At 48.3% G+C, this 18037-nt stretch overlaps 1 protein-coding gene across 1 annotated transcript in view; it reads right to left on the bottom strand.

Annotated features, from left to right (window-relative positions):
* Positions 1-18037, bottom strand: part of ACLY (ATP citrate lyase) — a gene marked incomplete at both ends in the record, with an annotated part of 54155 nt that overhangs the window by 11832 nt on the left and 24286 nt on the right. The window contains 9 exon segments of the mRNA XM_080712838.1: positions 2858-2951; positions 3549-3676; positions 5823-5933; positions 7582-7663; positions 9808-10004; positions 10888-10992; positions 13328-13496; positions 13747-13888; positions 17938-17967. Of these exon segments, the coding sequence (XP_080568964.1) occupies positions 2858-2951; positions 3549-3676; positions 5823-5933; positions 7582-7663; positions 9808-10004; positions 10888-10992; positions 13328-13496; positions 13747-13888; positions 17938-17967 (1058 nt within the window).

An 18037-nucleotide genomic window follows, 5' to 3' on the forward strand; every position in this document is an offset into this window, starting at 1 on the left:
TTCCCAGACAGCCTCAGATAGTGAGCCCTCTGCAACTCAGTGAGATTCGGTTTCAAAATAAAGAATAAAAAATAGGGCAGGGGCTGTAGCTCAGAGGTCGAATGCCCCTGGGTTCCATCCCCAAACCCGGAAAAAAAAAATTATTTTTGTGACACTGTGGTTTAAACCCAGAGGCATTCTACCTCTGAGTGACACCTCCGGACCTTTTAAAATTTTTATTTATTTATTTATTTATTTATTTATTTATTTATTTATTTATTTATTCATTTTTGCAGTACTGGGGATGGAACCCAGGGGTATTCTACCTCCAACCTACACACCCCAGCCCTATATTTATATTTTTTTATTTTATTTTTGAAACAAGGTCTCAATGAATTACAAAGGGTCTCCCTAAGTAGCTGAGGCTGTGAATCATAAACCTCCTGTCTCCACCTCCCGTATGCTGGGATTATAAGCATGTGCCACCATGCCGGTGGCTGGGAGGATATCGGCTAAGACGGGAGGATCAGTTTGAGGACAGCCTCAGCTACCTAGTGAGGCCCTCTACAACTTAGTGAGATCGTGTTTCAAAATAAAGAATAAAAAAACAGGGCAGGGGTGTAGCTCGGAGGTAGAATGCCCCGGGGTTCCTTCCCCAGACCTGCAAAAAAAAAAAAACCAGGGTCTTGGAGTCCCACTTGCTGAGACTGTCTTTGTACCTGCGATCCTCCTGTCTCAGCCTCCTAAGTGCTGGGATTACGAGTGTGTGCCACCATGCCCGGCTTTTCTTTTCTTTCTTTTTTTTTTTTGGCAGTACTGGAGATTGAAACCAGGGACATTCTATCTCTGAGTTACATCCCCAGCCCTTTTCTTTCTTTCTTCCTTCCTTTCTTCCTTTCTTTCTTTCTTCCTTTCTTTTTCTTTCTTTTTTTTTTTTTTGGTGGTACTGGGGCTCCTAGAAGCCCTTCTACCTCCGGGCTACACTCCCAGACCTATTTTATATTTTTTATTTGGAAACAGGGTCTCTTAAGCCAGCGTGGCTGGCTCTGAACCAGCGCGATCCTCCTGTCTCCGCCTCCCAAGCGCGGGGATTACAAGCGTGCGCCATCACGCCCGGCTTTATTCTTTATTTTGAAACACAGCCTCACTAAGTATCTGAGGCTGGTTGTGAACCTGGAATCCTCTTGTTTCATCCTTCCAAGGACTGGAATTACAAGAATACGCCACCACACCTGGATTATTTTTATTTTTTTATTATTATTTTGTGTGTGTGGTACTGAGGATGAAACTCAGGGTTTTCTACCTCTGAGATATACCCCCAGACCTATTTTTTTAATATTTTATTTGGAAACAGGGTCTCATCACATTGCTGAGAGCCTCAATAAGTAGCTAGGGCTGGCTTTGAACATGCACAATCCTCCTGTCTCAGACCTCCAAGTAATGGAATCACAAGCATATGCCACCACGCCCGGCTTATTTTTATTTTTGAAACAGGGTCTGCTTATTTGTTGAAGTGGACTCCAACCTGTGGTTCTGTTTCAGCCTTCCAAGTATTGGGATTATAGGCATGCACCATCATGCCCACTCTCTCTCCGTTCTTCTTTTTAGGTGCCAGGATTGAACCTAGGGTCTCGACATGCTAGACACCTGCTCTACTACTGAGCTACATCCTCTGACCTTTTCATTTTTTATTATTTATTTTTCCAGTGTTGGGGGTTGAATTCAGGCATTCTACCTCTGAACTACACCCCTAGTCCCATTTCTTAATTATTTATTTATTTATGTGGTACTGGGGTTCCTGGAAGCCCTTCTACCTCCAGGCTACACTCCCAGACATATTTTATATTTTTATTTAGAAACAGGGTCTCCTAAGTCAGCACACGCGGCTGGCTTCGAACCTGCGCAATCCTCCTGTCTCCGCCTCCCAAGCGCAGGGATTACAAGCGTGCGCCACCACGCCCAGCCTTATTATTTATTTTGAAACAGGGTCTCACTAAGTTGCAGAGGGCCTCACTAAGTAGCTGAGGCTGGCCGCAAACCTGTGATTCTCCTGTCTCAGCTTCTCAAGTACTGGGATTACAAGTGTGGGATACCATGCCTGGCTTGACTTTTTTATTTTGAGACAGGATCTCACTAGGTTTCCCAGGCTGGCCCTAAACTTGTCATCCTCCTGCTTCAGCCTCCCAAACAGCTGGGATAACAGGCATGCGCCACCAGGTCCAGCTCCTACTCCATTTGCTAATGGGTCATTGGGTCTTTTTTTTTTTTGGTGGTACTGGAGTTCCTGGAAACCCTTCTACCTCCAGGCTATACTCCCAGACACATTTTTTATATTTTTTTATTTAAAAACAGGGTCTCCTAAGCAAGCGAGGCTGACTTCGAACCTGCGCGATCCTCCTACCTCTGCCTCCCAAGCGCAGGAATTACAAGCGTGTGCCACCACGCCCGGCTGTCATTGGGTCTTTTAACATTGATTTCTAAGAGTCCTTGTACATCAAGAATATTAGCTCTTCATCTAGGCCCCATAGACAATTAGGCAGTGTAGACTCTCTACCCCCAAAATTCCTTAGCAGGTATAAAACAATTCCATGGGGCATTATCAGTGCACAGTCCCGTTTCCAGGTCAGGTGACGGATTTGGGAAAGGCAGGCTGCCCCTGGCCCTCTGTATTTCTTTTAAGAGATCGCAAAGAACCATCTCATAAGCTTCAGCACATAGGCAGTGGGCAGAATCCAGCTGCTTCTGATGCTCTTGGAAAAGCCTGAGTGAGGGGCGACTACGTGGCTGCTGTAACTGGTCCAGAGGACCAACCTAACACCTACCCTCCGAGTCCCCGAGGCCCCCTACCCACACTCGTAAGGACATCCAAGGCACCTACCCTGGCCCAGGAGTAGTCCATGGGCACCGTCGGCGGTGGCACCTCTTGGGCAGGTACAATGGCTCCTTTGGCCACGAGATCTTCATACACAGACCTGGCGGCAGGGGAGAGGCAGGAGACGATGCTCATTCACGGGCAGTTTATGACTGGGGCTGTCTCAGCCCAACACTGTGGGCTCCTTCAGCTCTCGGGGGCTTACTCTTACAAGCTGGATCCCAAGAAGTAGATAAAAACAAGTTCTGGCCAAGACTGGACTCTTCCCCTCCGTCCCTCAATGTCCCCTCTTCTGGATGGGGCTTGACAGAAAGCTTAATCTGGGGGCCCACAAAGGACAGAGAGGAGCAGGAGGTAGAAATGGGAAGAATAACTCAACACCCAACAGCTCTTCATCAGAGATGACACTTTCTCAACATTGCCATGCTTATCAGTTCCTTTACGGCCGCCAACTCCCCGTCATGTAGGTGGGCTCAGAAAACGAACAGGTTTTAGCACCAGCTGGAACGGCCTGGACCTGCTGTTTCTACAACCAAACTAAAATCACAGCCAAGAAAAAGATGATTCTGAGCCAGCTACACAATTGTGCTGGATGCCTCGGCGGGACCAGGGGTACCGGCGGCCCCTGCGTGGTACAGGCCTCAGGAAGGATTTGGAAAGGATGGGGAAGCCGGCCTCCTCCGGGAGGCTCACTTACTGGATGATTTCTCCAAGTTCATCGAAGCTCCGGGGTACGAACACCCCTGCCTCCTTCAAAGCCTGGTTCTTGGCCACTGCAGTTTCAGAAGCCTGGTTGGCACAAGCTCCAGCATGGCCAAACTGGACCTGAGGGCAAAGGACAACAGCTTCAGAGAGTTGGTTAGTCCCCCAGGAGAGAAAAAAGGATCCTGGGAAACGTCATCACCCACAAGAGGCTGGCCTGTGCAGATCCTTCACATGAATCACTTCCTTGAGCCTCAAGCTCCCTGCATAGGTAGGGTGGGTGACTCCCATTTTACAGATGAGGAAACAGAGGCCTAGGACTTCAGGAGCTGACATAGGCCACATGATATGAAGATGGTTATCCTGGAGTTGGACCACAAAGCTTGTATCCAATGACAAACCCAGCGTGGTGGCCCATGCTTGTAATCCCAGTACTCACGAGGCTAAGTCAGGAGGATTGCAGTTTTGCGGTCAACCTCAGCTACTTAGTAAAACCCTGTTTCAAAATAAAGACTAAAAAACAGGGCTGGGGGTGTATCGGCTCAGAGGCAAAATGCCCCTGGGTTCAATCCCCAGTTCTGCCAAAAAAAAAAAAGAGAGAGAGAGAAAAGTCAAAGCCCATCAGAAGGGCTGGGAGGTAGCTCAGTGGCAAAGCGTTTGCCTGGCAAGTACACTGCCCTGGGTTCGATTCCTAGTAAAAAAAAAAAAAAAAAAAAAGTCCAGCAGAAGAGCTGAGTGGTAACTGCCTTGAATCCAGCAATGGAGAAAATGAGTGAATGTCATGAATCCTCTGCTACAAACCTGTGACCCTGTCTACTCAGTGTCTAGTGGGCATTCACAGTAACACCCTAACCTGTACAAACAACACTTACTACCATTAAGCCCTTCCTCCCTTCTTTTCCTGATACTGGGCATTGGTTTTTGTTTTTGTTTTTTTCTGGGGATGGAACCCAGGGGCCCTCTACCTCTGGGCTACACTCCCAGACCTATCTTATATTTTATTTGGAGACAAGGTCTCTTAAGCCAGCTAAGGCTGGCTTCGAACCTGCACAATCCTCCTGTCTCAGCCTCCCAAGCATGGGGATTACAAGCATGTGCCACCATGCCTGGCTCTGATACTGGGGATTGAAACCTTGCTGCTTCTATCCCTGAACTACAACCTCAGCCCCCCCCCCCTTTTTTTTGAGGGTACCAAGGGTGGAACCCAGGGGCTGCCTCAGGGCTATATTTACTCTCGGACCTATTTTATATTTTATTTGGAAACAGGGTCTCACTAAGTTGCTGAGAACCTCACTAAGTAGCTGAGGCTGGCTTTGAACCTGCGCAATCCTCCTGTCTCAGCCTCCCAAGTGCGGGGATTACAAGCGTGCGCTACCATGCCCGGCTTACCTCAGCCCTTTTTATTTTGAGGCAGGGTGTCACTAAGTTGCCCAGGCTGGCCTCAAGCTTGTAATTCTCCTGTGTCAGTGTCCTGAGTCACTGGGATTACAGGCGTGTACCACCACACCAGGCTCGTCCAACCAAGCACTTTCTCAGAGCTCCACTCATTCTATACGGGAGCTATGACTTTCCTACAGAAAGGGAAATGGAGCGCATAGTGGCAAAGCAACTCGCCCGAGGCACTTAGATGGTATGTGCCTGCACTCGAAGCAAAGCGACTTGGCCTCCATCTATGCTCTTAGATACTACACAGAAGGTGAAGTGAAGTGGTGAAGTGGTGAAGGTTAGGAATGCGAGTTCTGGTTCAAAGGGTTGCAACACATGCCTTACAGTGTAGGTGTGCAGAGCCTTCTTTGTGAACTCCATCTTCCTCAGTTAAAGTGTGAGAAGAACAGAGTCTATGCTCAGAAACTCTGGGCTCAAGGGAGTTAAACAAGTACTGTGAGGTTGTTTGGGCTTTATTCCCTTGAGATGGGGTCTTACTATGTTGCCAAGGCTGGTCTCAAACTCAGGCTCTCGGAATCCTCCGTGGTCTCCCTCCTCTCATCTCCTAAGACAACATTTACAGAGCACCCCCTCAGTGACGCTTCCTTAACACCCGCAGATAACAAGCGGGGACTCGGACCCTTGACTGGGCCTTAAATCGCTGCTGAGCATGCCTCCTTCAAGTGGACACAGGTTGCCGGGGAGGAGGGCCCTGCAGAACCCAAGTGAGTAACATATGTTTACTGATGGAACCAGCTGCCTGCTGTGATGAGCACGTGGTTTATTTCAAATGACCCCTCATGACCCCCGTTTCCCACCCAGTCGTGACCCGTCACCTCCATACCTCGGAGGAGAACATGGTGGCACATGTCCCGATGCACCAACAGACCACCGGCTTGGTGAGGCGGCCCTCCTTGATACCCCGGCAGATCTTATATTCCTCAGTGCCCCCTATCTGTGGAGGAAAGGGTATGAAAAAAGGTCACAAGTTAGTGGAGCCCATCCTGAGTCGTTCTAGGACCAGCAAGCACTGCAGCAGGAAAAGATGCTCCCGATCACGCAGGGGCCAAAGTCACCAAGTGTCTTAGGAGACACAACTTGACCACAAAATGGGGATGACGTGGGTTTTGGTGAAATAATAGTGTAATTTTGGCCTGGAAGATTCGGTCTGGATATAGGAAGGAATTCCAAAGGGACAGCATGTCTTTTAAGAGAGTCCCTGGAGCCGGGCGTATGGGCGCACGCTTTTAATCCCAGCATTTGGGAGGTGGAGAGAGGAGGATCGTGGTTCATCAACAGCCTCAGTTACTTAGTGAGGCCCTCCACAACTCAATGAGAATCTGTTTCAAAATAAAGAATAAAAAATAGGGCTGGAAGTGTAGATCAGAGGTAGAATGCCCCTGGGTTCCATCCTCAGTACCACAAAAAAAAAAAAAAAAGAGAGAGAGAGAGAGAGAGAGAGGGAGAGAGAGAAAGAGTCTCCCTCCTGATTTATTGTAGTATGATTTAGGATCAGACTATTCAGAGGAATAAGCAAGGGATGGGGTCATGAGACTCTATCAAAATTTATTTATTGGAGTTTTTTTTGGGGGTGTATTGGTACTAGGGATCAAACCCAGGGGCATTCTATCTCTGAGCTATGCCCCAGCCCTTTTTATTTTGAAACAGGGCTCTGTTAAATCACAGAGTCTAGTCTTAAACCTGTAATCCTACTGTCTCAGCCTCCCACATAGCTGGATTACAGATGTACAGCAAAACCTGGCTCTCCCCAAAATTAAAAAAAGGCGCTTTTCATGCCAGTTATCCATCAGGTAGAGGCCAGGGCCAGCCAGAACAGAGCTTCTCCTTCATTGGGGTTAACTTCTCATACCTTTGGGAATTGAGACTTCCTTTTTCAGAAATATACAGAGGCCCCACCAGTTACTTCTAGGTTGAGTCTTGTGGTGGGGCTGCCAGGGACTGTCATTTTTAAGTTATAGATAAGCTGGGTGTATTGGCACACCACTTGTAATCACAGTACTTGGGAGGCTGAGACACAATCATGGCTTTGAGACCAGCCTCAGCAAGTAGTGAGACTCTCATTAACCTAGCAAGACCCTATTTCAAGATAAAATTAAAATAGGGCTGAGGGTGTAGCTCAGAGGTAGCATGCCCCTGGGTTCAGTCCCAGGGGGCCATTAAAAAAAGTTACAGGTAAGGTATGGTGGCGCCCACTTGTAATCCCAGTACTTAGGAGGGGAAGACAGGAGGATCGCAGGTTCATGGCCAGCTTTAGCTACTTAATGAGGCCCTCTGCAACTGAAACCCTGTCTCAAATTTAAAAAAGAGTAAAAAATAGGGCTAGAAGTGTAGTCGGAGATAGAACGCCACTGGGTTCAATCCCCAGCACTGCAAAAAAAAAAAGCAAAAAAAAAAAACCACACAAAAATTGAAATCATGCATTACCTTTACAACCATTAAAAAAATGGGGAGTGGGGGATGACAGGGATGTAGCTCATTGCAAAGCACCTGTTTACCATATGCAAAGCCCCTAGTCTGATCTCAGCACTGAAAAAAAAAAAAAAAAAAAAAAAGGGCGGGTGGGGTGGGGGCTAATACCTCACCTCTCCAAGAACCACAATCATTTTGACTCCTGGAGTGTCCTGGTAACGCAGCACATGGTCCATGAATGTCGAGCCAGGGTACCTGTGAGCAGCAGGGAGCACAAAGAGCATCAGGAGGAGGCCTGGAGGCTGGGGTACGGGAAGCGCCCGTACATGTACTGGGAACACCGGGTCTCTCCATGGTATGCGTGTCCGGTGACAGTTCAGAGAAACCCAAGGGATAATGTGGATGGGAGGAGGGAGGCTGAAGAGGAGCAGACCAAAGAGGAAGGGGTGGAGGATAGTCATTTAACTTGCAGAAGACTAGGAGAGCCCAGAGAGGTTCATTCAGCAGTAGGAAATGCCTGGAAGCACACACGTGATGGTGTTAAAAACCGTCCACAAATGCCAGGCATGGTGGTGCACGCTTGTAATCCCCGTGCTTGGGAGGCGGAGACGGGAGGATCGTGCAGGTTCGAAGCCAGCCGTGCTGGCTTAAGAGACCCTATTCCAAATAAAAATGTAAAAACAGGTCTGGGAGTGTAGCCCAGAGGTAAAAGGGCTTCCAGGAACCCCAGTACCACCAATAAATAAATAAATAAATAAATAAATAAATAAATAAATAAATAAAATCAAGCTGATGGTATAACTTGGAGGTCGATCTCCAGTACCACACAAAAAAACCAAAAACAAACAAAATCCAAACCCTGCCACCTCAGAAAACCCCACTCCAGAACTGCCCTACTGACTGCTCCTAAATCCTGACCCACAGAAACCTCATGGACATGTTTTTATCATTGTTAGAAGCCATTTTATTTTGGAATGATTTTTTTTTTTACATAGCAATTGATGATTCATTTTTTTCTTGTGTGTGTGGTACCAGGGATTGAGTTCAGGGGCATTTTACCTCTGAGCTATATCCCCAGCCCTATTTTGATTTTACTTGTTTATTTTGTGTGGTCCTGGGGATTGAACTCGAGTTCTATATACTTTTTCTATTTTTTTTCCCAATTATCAATGTTTTATTTATCTTTTTTAATTAGGAAGTAGTCAATTTTATTTTATACTTTTTCTACTTTCTAACCTGAGAAGCCTTTGTGAAAGGCTGACTTGAAGCTAAGTAGGCATCCCTGGAGACCTTCACGTGCTTTAGATAAGCTCATAAGCATTGTGTGAGCAAGAGGACAGTCTAGCCAGCAGCTTTTCCTGGACGTTTTGGATTTGGAACCTTTGGTCAAGGAGCACCTTGAGGACTAGAGTTTCCCGCCTATGTCCCTAAACCTCCTTAACCCTTTCCTTGCCCACGCATCCTGTCTGATATGACCTGGTGGAGCCGAGGAGGCTGACAAGGTGACCTACTCTTCCACAGCTCTTGGTTTCAGCCAGACAGCACCAGTAGTAATAATAAAGGCAGTGACTAACACTTCCTATGTCTGACTCAGTGTCAGGTATCATTCTGTACTATTCGATTGATGACATACTGATAATTATTCCTAGTATCACTAGTAATGAATACAGTATTATCATTATTTATTATTATTATTTTTGCGGTGCTGGGATGGAACCCAGGGGCATTCTACCTCTGAGCTCCACCTCCAGCCCTATTTTTTATTCTTTATTTTGAAACAGGGTCTCACTGAGTTGCAAAGGCCCTCACTAAGCAGCTGAGGCTGTCCTCGAACCTCGATCCTCCTGTCTCGGCCTCCCAAATGCTGGGATTACAAGCGTGCACCACCACACCTGGCCACATGACTACAGTATTATTAACTACATTTACTGAGCACTTAAGTGCCAAGGCCCTGTGTTGGTTACTTTCTATATTTATTACCCCACATGGTCCTCCCAATGACCCCAATGAGGTGGGGGCATTTATTTTACCTATTTGGTAAATAAGGATGGCAGAGGTCTAGGGAGGTCAAATAACCTGCCTAGGACACCTCTGGCTGGTAAACAGTGATCTTGAGATTTGAACCCCTTTGGTCCCATTTCAGAACTAGCCCTCCCCATCACTGCACTCTGCTGCCTCCCTAGGGTCACATCTTAGACAAAAATTACTCCCAAAGCCCTGAAGCACCTTTAAAAACACATTTCCCTTTTATTACCAGTCCTGAGACATTGACAGAAAATCCCCACTTTATAGACTTCAGCAACATCCTATAAGCCTGGAGACCGCAGGACCCATGAGCAGTCTCCTAGCCCGCCGCTCTGTGTGGGAGGCCCCTCTTCGCACCCAGCCCCCACTTTTACCTGTCCCCGCCAATGGCCACGCCCTCGTAGACGCCATCCGTGGTCCGAGAGATGATATTGTTGAGCTCGTTGGACATGCCTCCCGAACGGGAGACGTAGGCCACGCTGCCTGGGCGGTAGAGTTTGGAGGCCAGGATGTTGTCCAGCATCCCACCTGTATTTCCAATCTTAAAGCATCCTGGCTTGATGCCCCCAACCTGCAGGGCAGAAATAGCATTAGAGGAAGGCACCTGACGACCACAGGGTACATGAGAATCACAGGCCCCCATACTACCTGCACGTTGGCAAACTGGGAGAAAACAGTCGAGAAAACTAACACCTGCTTAGTGGATTTCCTGCTTGGGAAGAATCTCTTCCCTCTCTTAAGAGACAGTACACAGAAAAGAGAGCCTTTCTGGTTAAAAAAAAAAAAAAAAAAAGGCTTGCTACTGGAGAGTCAGATCAGGATACTCAAAGTTAAGTCACCCCCATTGCTCCAAAGGGCTACAGCATCCAGCTAAGACACATGACACAGCTGGGCTTCTCCATGTATCATGTTTGCCTCTGAGATGAAAAATCCCTTGTTTGGTTAAAAATCCTAGTTTCGAATCTTTAATGCAACAGCTAAGTAAAAACAAACAAAAACAATATTCATAGAGCAGTTTCTTATTTGAAGTCCTTTGGGTCAAAAGTAAGGCCTCCACATGGCTTTTTCTTTGCTTTGTAATTAAAGAAATAATCAAAGGCTTTCCTAAACACTACCACTACCACTCCAAAATAAAAAAAATCCCAGTACTTGGGAGGCTGAGACAGGAGGACCTCAGGTTCGCAGCCAGCCTCAGCTATTTAGTGACGCCCTCCACAACTTAGTGAAACCTCGTTTCAAAATAAAGAATAAAAAATAGGGCTGGGGGTATAGCTTGGAGGTAGAATAGCCCTGGGTTCAATCTCCAGAACTGTAAAACAAAACAAAACAAAAACTGGAAATAGACTAACTCAACAGGTACTCCCAAAGTCTTCTCAGCCTAATGGAGGGAGAGAGAGTAAAGAGGTGCGCTTCCTTGGCACCCTGAGCTTAGAAGCCTCTCCGAGGGGACTCACGGTGGCGGGTCCGATGATGGTCACTCCCTTCTGCTCTGCCTTCTTGATCAGCTTCCTCGTGAGGGCCTCAGGGATGCCCTCTGCTATTATGGCAATGGTCCGGATCTAGAAGACAGAACGGTCCCTTCCTGTGAACTTCTGATGGGCAATGAGGCAGCTCAGTTCATCCCCATGCCCTGCGGCCCCTTCCAGGTTCCAACAAAAGTGATGTCTTCCCTCAGACCTGTGCCTCCCCGATCACTCTAACCCTCTCACTAAAACAGGCAGTAGACCCCGAAACCGATCTCCACTGGAAATCAGTAAAGGAGAAGCAGCAGATGTTTGTGCAACCCCGCCACCGTCAAAGCCACTACATTCTCACTCAAACCCTCAGATCTACCTGATCCCCGCTGGTCCTTATGCCTGCTCATAAGGCAGCAACCCACTGAGTCTAAACTATGCTCCCACAAGGCAGGGAGGGGGAGTCAGAGGAAGGCGCTGCTTCCACTCAGCAGGCTGGGGGGGCAAGCCGAAGAGGGCTGGAGGGAGGCAGAGAACATCCTACAATCACCTCTGGCTCTGGACCAAGGGCCAGCAAACTTCTCATAAAGGGTCAAGACCATGGTTTAGCTTTATAGGTAACCTGGTCTGTACGGCAGCTTTTGTAGCGTGAAAGCAGCTGTGACAACATGTAATTGAGAAGCTCGGTGTGTTTTAATAAAACTATTTTCATGAATAGGTGGCAGGCTTGGTTTTGCCTCAGGCAATGGTTTGCCCATGTCTGTTCTAGACTCAAAAAGCAGTTCATTTTTAGCAGATGTGCTTCCTTTCTTTCACTTCATTTAAAGATCAAAACAATTCTATGTTCTCTAGCCCTAGACGGAAATAAGCCAGTCTGGGATCAGACAACAGAAGAATCAATATCCTCACCGGCATGGTGGCGCACTCCCGTAATCCCAGCTACTTGGGAGGCTGAGGTGGAAGGACCACACGTTCACAACCAGCCTGGGTAAACCAGCAAGACCCCGTCTCAGCATGGGGAGGAGGCTGAGGAGCTCAGTGCAGAGTGCTTACCTAGCCCTAGTATCACAAAGCCCTGTACTCATTCTATCCCTAGCTCCACCAAAAAGAACGTGAAATGATTCTTATCAGTACTTAATTTTTTCTATAACAAATACATAATACTTCCATGTTAAGCAAGTATTTTCCTATTTTTCTAGCTAGTTTTGGATAACAGAGATATGGTGGAAGTGAAAGGACTGGAACGGCACCCCCCCCATCCTTGGTATTGGGGATAGAACCCAGGTGCATTCTACCTCTGAGCTAAACCCCCAGCCTGATTTTCTTCTTTCTTTCTTTCTTTTTTTTTTTTTTTGTGGTACTGGGAGTGGAACCCAGAGGCTTTCTATCTCCGGCCTATACTCCTAGACCTTTTTTATATTTTATTTGGAAACAGGGTCTCACTAAGTTGCTGGAAGCCTCACTGAGTAGCGGAGGCTGGCTTCGAATCCATGCGAACCTCCTGTCTCAGCCTCCCAAGCGCGCGCCACCACGCCCGGCGTCTAATTTTCTTTTTTTTTTTTTTTTTCCGAGGAACTAGGGATGGAACTCAGGAGCATTCTACCTCTGAGCTACATCCCCAGCCCTATTTTTTTTTTTTTTTTTTTATTCTTTATTTTGAAACAGGGTCTCACTGAGTTGCAAAGGGCCTCACTAAGCAGATGAGGCTGTCCTTGAACCGTGATCCTCCAGTCTCAGCCTCCCAAATGCTGGGATTACAAGGATGCGCCACCACACCCGGGTTTATTTCTTATTTGAAAACAGGATCTCACTAAGTTGTGTAGGGACTCACTAAGTTGTCGAGGCTGGCTTTGAACCTGTGATTTTCCTGTCTCAGCCTTCCAAGTACTGTTTTGTTTGTTTGTTTGTTTGTTTATTTATTTATTTGGTGGTACTGGGGGTAGAATCTAGGGGCTTTCTCCCTCCAGGTTATCCTCCCAGACCTATTTTATGTTTTACTTGGAAACAAGGTCTCACTAAGTTGCTGAGAGCCTCACTAAGTAGCTGAGACTGGCTTTGAACCTGTGCAATCTTCCTGTCTCAGCCTCCCAAGCGAGGGGATTACAAGTGTACGCCACCACGCCCGGCTGTTATTTTTATTTTTGAAACAGGGTCTCACTAGGTTGATGAGAATCTCACTACTTGCTGAAGCTGCCTCGACCCTGCGATCCTCCTGTCTCAGCCTCCCAAGGACTGGGATTATAACTATGTGCCACCATGCCAGTTTGGAACTGGCCCTAAGTCCAGGCAAATAGCCTCCATCTAGTCTGACCTGATTTCTGAAAGTACTCAAACCACTGGCCTCTCTGGATTCCCAATCCTTTTGTCCCAAGAGGCCATGACCGTGGCCACTATTCCCGAGCCTTTTCCACCTCGCTCGCCCCCAGAGCCAGACGCCTACCTGTGCGTAATTCATGGTCTCCATGGTGCTGTCATAAGCAGAGCGGAGAGAGGCAAAGTTGATCAGCACATCTACCTCTGGGTGCTTCTTCATGGCGTCTGCCATGTTCTTGAAGACAGGGATCAGGATCTCCTTGTGTCCCCAATAAAACTTCTGCTTGTGGTCCCCACTATGGACAGCAGAGGAAGGGTCAGGACACAGGCAACCCAACAGGACTGAGAGGGGGAAGCTTAGAGGAGGAGGCTCACCCAGAAAATAAACAAGTGAGGTCTCAGAGAATTGTCATCTATGGGAAACAACCCCCCAGGAATACTGATCGCCCCGTTCACTGGGATGTGCTGACCCTTCCCCCACACAAAGGCTAGAAGCAGCCAACTCCCAAGCCGACCTTCTGCAGCCCTGCTCTTTGCATGACTCACGTGAAGGGGTAGACCATGGCAGCCACCGAGGGCGCGTCTCGGGAGCACACGTAGTCGAAGTCCAGCATGCCTTGCACAGCCCGCGTCTGCATGCCCCACACGATGGCCTTGGTGTGGCAGCTGAAGAGGGTGGCGCTCTTTCCTGGTGGGCAAAAACACTGCGAGTGTACCCAGAATATACCCCTGGGGGACCTGCATGGGCAGGGGCTACCTGCCAGACACATCCACACCCGAGTCCAGGGTGAAGACTCAGCAAAACAGCAAGACAACCAGGGACAGTTGGGATGATGGCACTCTGAGAACTTGGGAGGAGGTGCCTCGGTGTTCTGGAAGGGGGCAGCAGAGAGAGCAGAAAGGAGCTAAGACCCTGTGGGCTGGTAAACAGCTCTGCAATGAAGAGGAAAAGGATTCCTAATACAGGGAGGGGGCCCTTCTGCTGAAGCCATCCAGGGGAATTCCTCCAGGGCCTGCCTAATTTCACAGGAAGAGTATCAGCTTACATGCATAAATGTTATCTTAATAAATTACTTTTTACAAGCCGGATATGGTGGCACACACTTGTAATCCCAATACTTGGGAGGCTGAGATAGGAAGATCGCAGGTTCATGGCCAGCCTCAGCAACTTAGCAAGGCCCTCTGCAATTTAGTGAAGCCATTTTTATTTTTTGAGGTAATGGAGATTGAACCCAGGGGTATTCTACCTCAAGCTATACCCTCAGCCCTAGTTTTCATTCTTTATTTTGAAACAAGGTCTCACTCAGTTACAAGCATGCGCCACCATGCTCGGCTAATGAAGTCATTTTAAAAAATAAACAAAATAGGGCTGGGGGTACAGCTCAGAGATAGAACAGCCCTGGGTTCAATCCCCAGTGCCAGAAAAAGAAAAAATACACACACACACACACACACACACACACAATTTTTTTTTAATCAGTGGAGAAAAAATGCTGCTTTCCCTATTTTGGTAAGCCTCAGGACTTTAACTCACTCCCAACAATGTTTATCACCCAGAAATTCTCCACACAAAACTAGCCCTGGTCAGAGTTTGAATTCTCATGAGTTCTGGCCAGCGTAGGTCCAATAAAGAGGTATGCTGCCACCAGGGCCGAGGGCAGGACGGACAGCCTTTTCTCTAACTAAGGTTCTGGCCGGGCTCTAGCACAGGAGCATCCAACTGCCAGCAGGAGCCCTGGCCTTTCTCTCCTGTCCCTCCCATCCTCCTCCTTCTGGCCAGGGGGCTCCCGGCTGCTCCTGAGAATGCTCTGGGACAGATCCTCTAGTGGGCAAGAAAAGATGAGGTGAGAAAGGGAAGAAGAGTTGGCAGAAGTGCGGTCCCCAGCTGGAAAGGAAAGAACCCTTTACCACCCGGCAGTAGGTGGCCTCCCCCAACTCCCTGCAAGTCCAGGTAGAGGACAGCAGCCCGGGGAGAGGCCTGGAGATCCTCCAAGCGAACACCAAGATTCTCCAAGCAGAACATCCGTCTAATCCAGTGGCATCTGGCATTAATTAACCTAAAGTGCCAGTGCAGGTGCAGTAAGCCAGGTTCAAGGTCTGATTAAAACCCTGTATAAGCCAGCAGTAAGCTGCTCATGACAGAAAGCTCCTGGTGTTGCCAATACCTGGGGTTTACTGTCACTTGGGTCTACAGATCTGATGAGTCATGGAGTCTCAGAACAAGGGAAGCCACCTAATCTCGGTCTTACATTTTCTAGCCCCAAGAAACTGAAGACCAGAGAAGCTAAATGCCATTGGTCCTAGGACATCTAGTATCAGAGCTTAGTAACTTAAGAAGCAGTTTGATTGTCCAAGGAAGAGAAGCCCATATGCCTGTGGGCCTGTGCCATTCCCGGGGATATGCGTGAGCCATATATATCCATCAGTCTTCAAAGACCAGAACAAGGGCCAAATCACCACTAACCCTCCCACACCTCCAGCACAGGAGGGCAGGGAAACCAAAGACAAAGGGGCTCACATCAGCCCCCAGCAGCGCCAGGCCCCAGACAACCAGGAGAGGGGCCAGGTGCCCCTAGGCTCGTCCTCAGGCCCCTAAGGGTGGGTCCTCTCCCACTTCTCCTCAAAGCTCAGTTACAGAGAGTAAGGGAATAAAGCCCCTCACCAGCACCCTCCTCCCCAGGGAAAAGAGCTCTCTGAGGACTAGTCTGATCCTGATCTTTCTAGCTTTGACCTTGGCAGAAGCAAATCAAAAAGGTATGTACTTAGCCTGGTATGGTGGCACATGCTTGTAATCCCAGTACTTGGAAGGCTGAGACAGGAGGATGGCAGGTTCATAGCCAGCCTCAGCAACCTAGTGAGACCCTGACTCAAAAATAAAAAAAATAAGCTGGGTGTGGTGGAGTATGCTTGTAATCCCAGCATGTGGAGGCTGAGATAGGAGAATCTGGTTTGCAGTCAGCCTCAACTACTTGGTGAGGCTCTTTGCAACTCAGTGAGACCCTGTTTCAAAAAATTGGGCAGGGGGTGTAGCTCGGAAGTACAATGCCCCTGGGTTCCATCCCCAATACCACAAAAATAAATAAATACATAAATAAATAAATAAAACAAAATGTGGCTGGGGGTATAGCTGAGAGGTAGAATGCCTCTGGGTTTCATCCTCAGTATCACACACATACACAAAAGTATGTAGTTGCTAGAGCTGGTTGTGGTGGCACACTCCTGTAATCCCAGTACCTGGGAGGCTGAGACAGGAGGATCCCAGGTTCAAGGACAGTCTCAGTAAGTAGTGAGACTCCCACCAACTTAATGAGTCCCCGTTTCAAAATAGAAATAAAGGCCGGTGTGGCGCCACATGCTCGTAATCCCAGCATTGAGAGGCGGAGACCTGAGATCAGAGTTCGCAGCCAGCCTCAGATATTTAGTGGGTCCCTTTGCAACTCAATGAACCCTGTTTCAAAATAAAGAATAAAAAACAGGGTTGGGGGTGTAGCTTGGAGATAGAATGTCCCTGGGTTCCATCCCCAGTACTGCAAAATAAATAAATAAATAAATAAATAAATAAATAAATAAATAAATAAAACAGGGCTAGGGGTGAAACACAGAGGTAGAATGCCACTTACACCCATAAAAAAAGTATGTAGTTGCAGGGCATGGTGGCACACGCTTGTAATCCCAGTACTTGGGAGAGGGAGACAGGAGGATTACAGTTTCATGATCTGCCTCAGCAGAATAAAAAATAAAATGGGGCTGGGGGTGTAGTCGAGAGGTAGAATACCCCTGAGTTCAATCCCCAATACCAAAAGAGAGAAAAGAGAGAATGTAGCTAGAGTAGTGTAACAATGCCTTCGCCTAGTTAGTCTCCACGACCACCAGCCAAAGTCCCCAGAGAAGACTCCCCACCCCCACAGCTATGAACTGCAGAAAGTCACATGGAGCCAGGTGTGGCTCTGTACAGCTATAACCCTAGCTACTCAGGAGGCCGAGGTAGGAGGATCCCAAATTTGAGGCCAGCCTGGGGGACTTAGCAAAACTCTTGTCTTGAGGGGAAGAAAAGGTAACCCGGAAGCCCTGATGCGCCTACTGATAGATCTACTCACCTGAGTCAACATGTCTGTGACAACTTATCTGCTGTATGCTGTGACATCAGACACCACAGCCCCGATCCCTTCCACCGACCTAGTTGGTAGACACACTGTATAGCATATCTGGTTTCTCCCTCTCTTATCTAGCCTGTGCTTCCACGCAAACCTAGGAGAAATCTAAACTTGTCCTGGTAGGAGGCGCTCCGGGTGAGGCTCGCAGTGTGATGCTGAGCAGAAGTGGGAGGAGGGTGCCATCGTGAGTTGCCGAGGAGAATCGAATCGGGTGACCAGGGGCAGCCATGGAAGCCCACTGCCCTCTGCCACTCCCCTTTCAGCTGAATGGCTCCTTCCTTCCAAGGGAGCCTCCCTCGTTGACACTCAGGGCTATGGGCCTGGCTCTCCTGAGGCCTTCCCTCTCCCCCAGGCGGGGAACGGGGACAGCCAGCCACACAGTGTGAAGAGCGCTGAGTGGGCGGCGGGGGTGGGAGACAAAGAGTGAAGACTAGGACTTGGGGACGGGCCACACCACGGCAGGGACAGGAAATATACCAGACAACACTGCAACCAGGCAGGGGAGGGAGAAACAAGGCACACAGGAGAACTGTGACCACTAACAAAGCCACACGCAGATCCCGGCGGGGTGGGGGCATCCTACCTTGCAGGGATCTTGGACTTGGGACTGAATCTGTCAAAGAAAATGACCAAGGCAACTGAGTGACCTGATGATGCTTGAGGCTTTGGCGGGAGAGGACGGG

Source organism: Muscardinus avellanarius (genome assembly GCF_963383645.1).
Source record: "Muscardinus avellanarius genome assembly, chromosome: 16".
NCBI lineage: Eukaryota > Metazoa > Chordata > Mammalia > Rodentia > Gliridae > Muscardinus > Muscardinus avellanarius.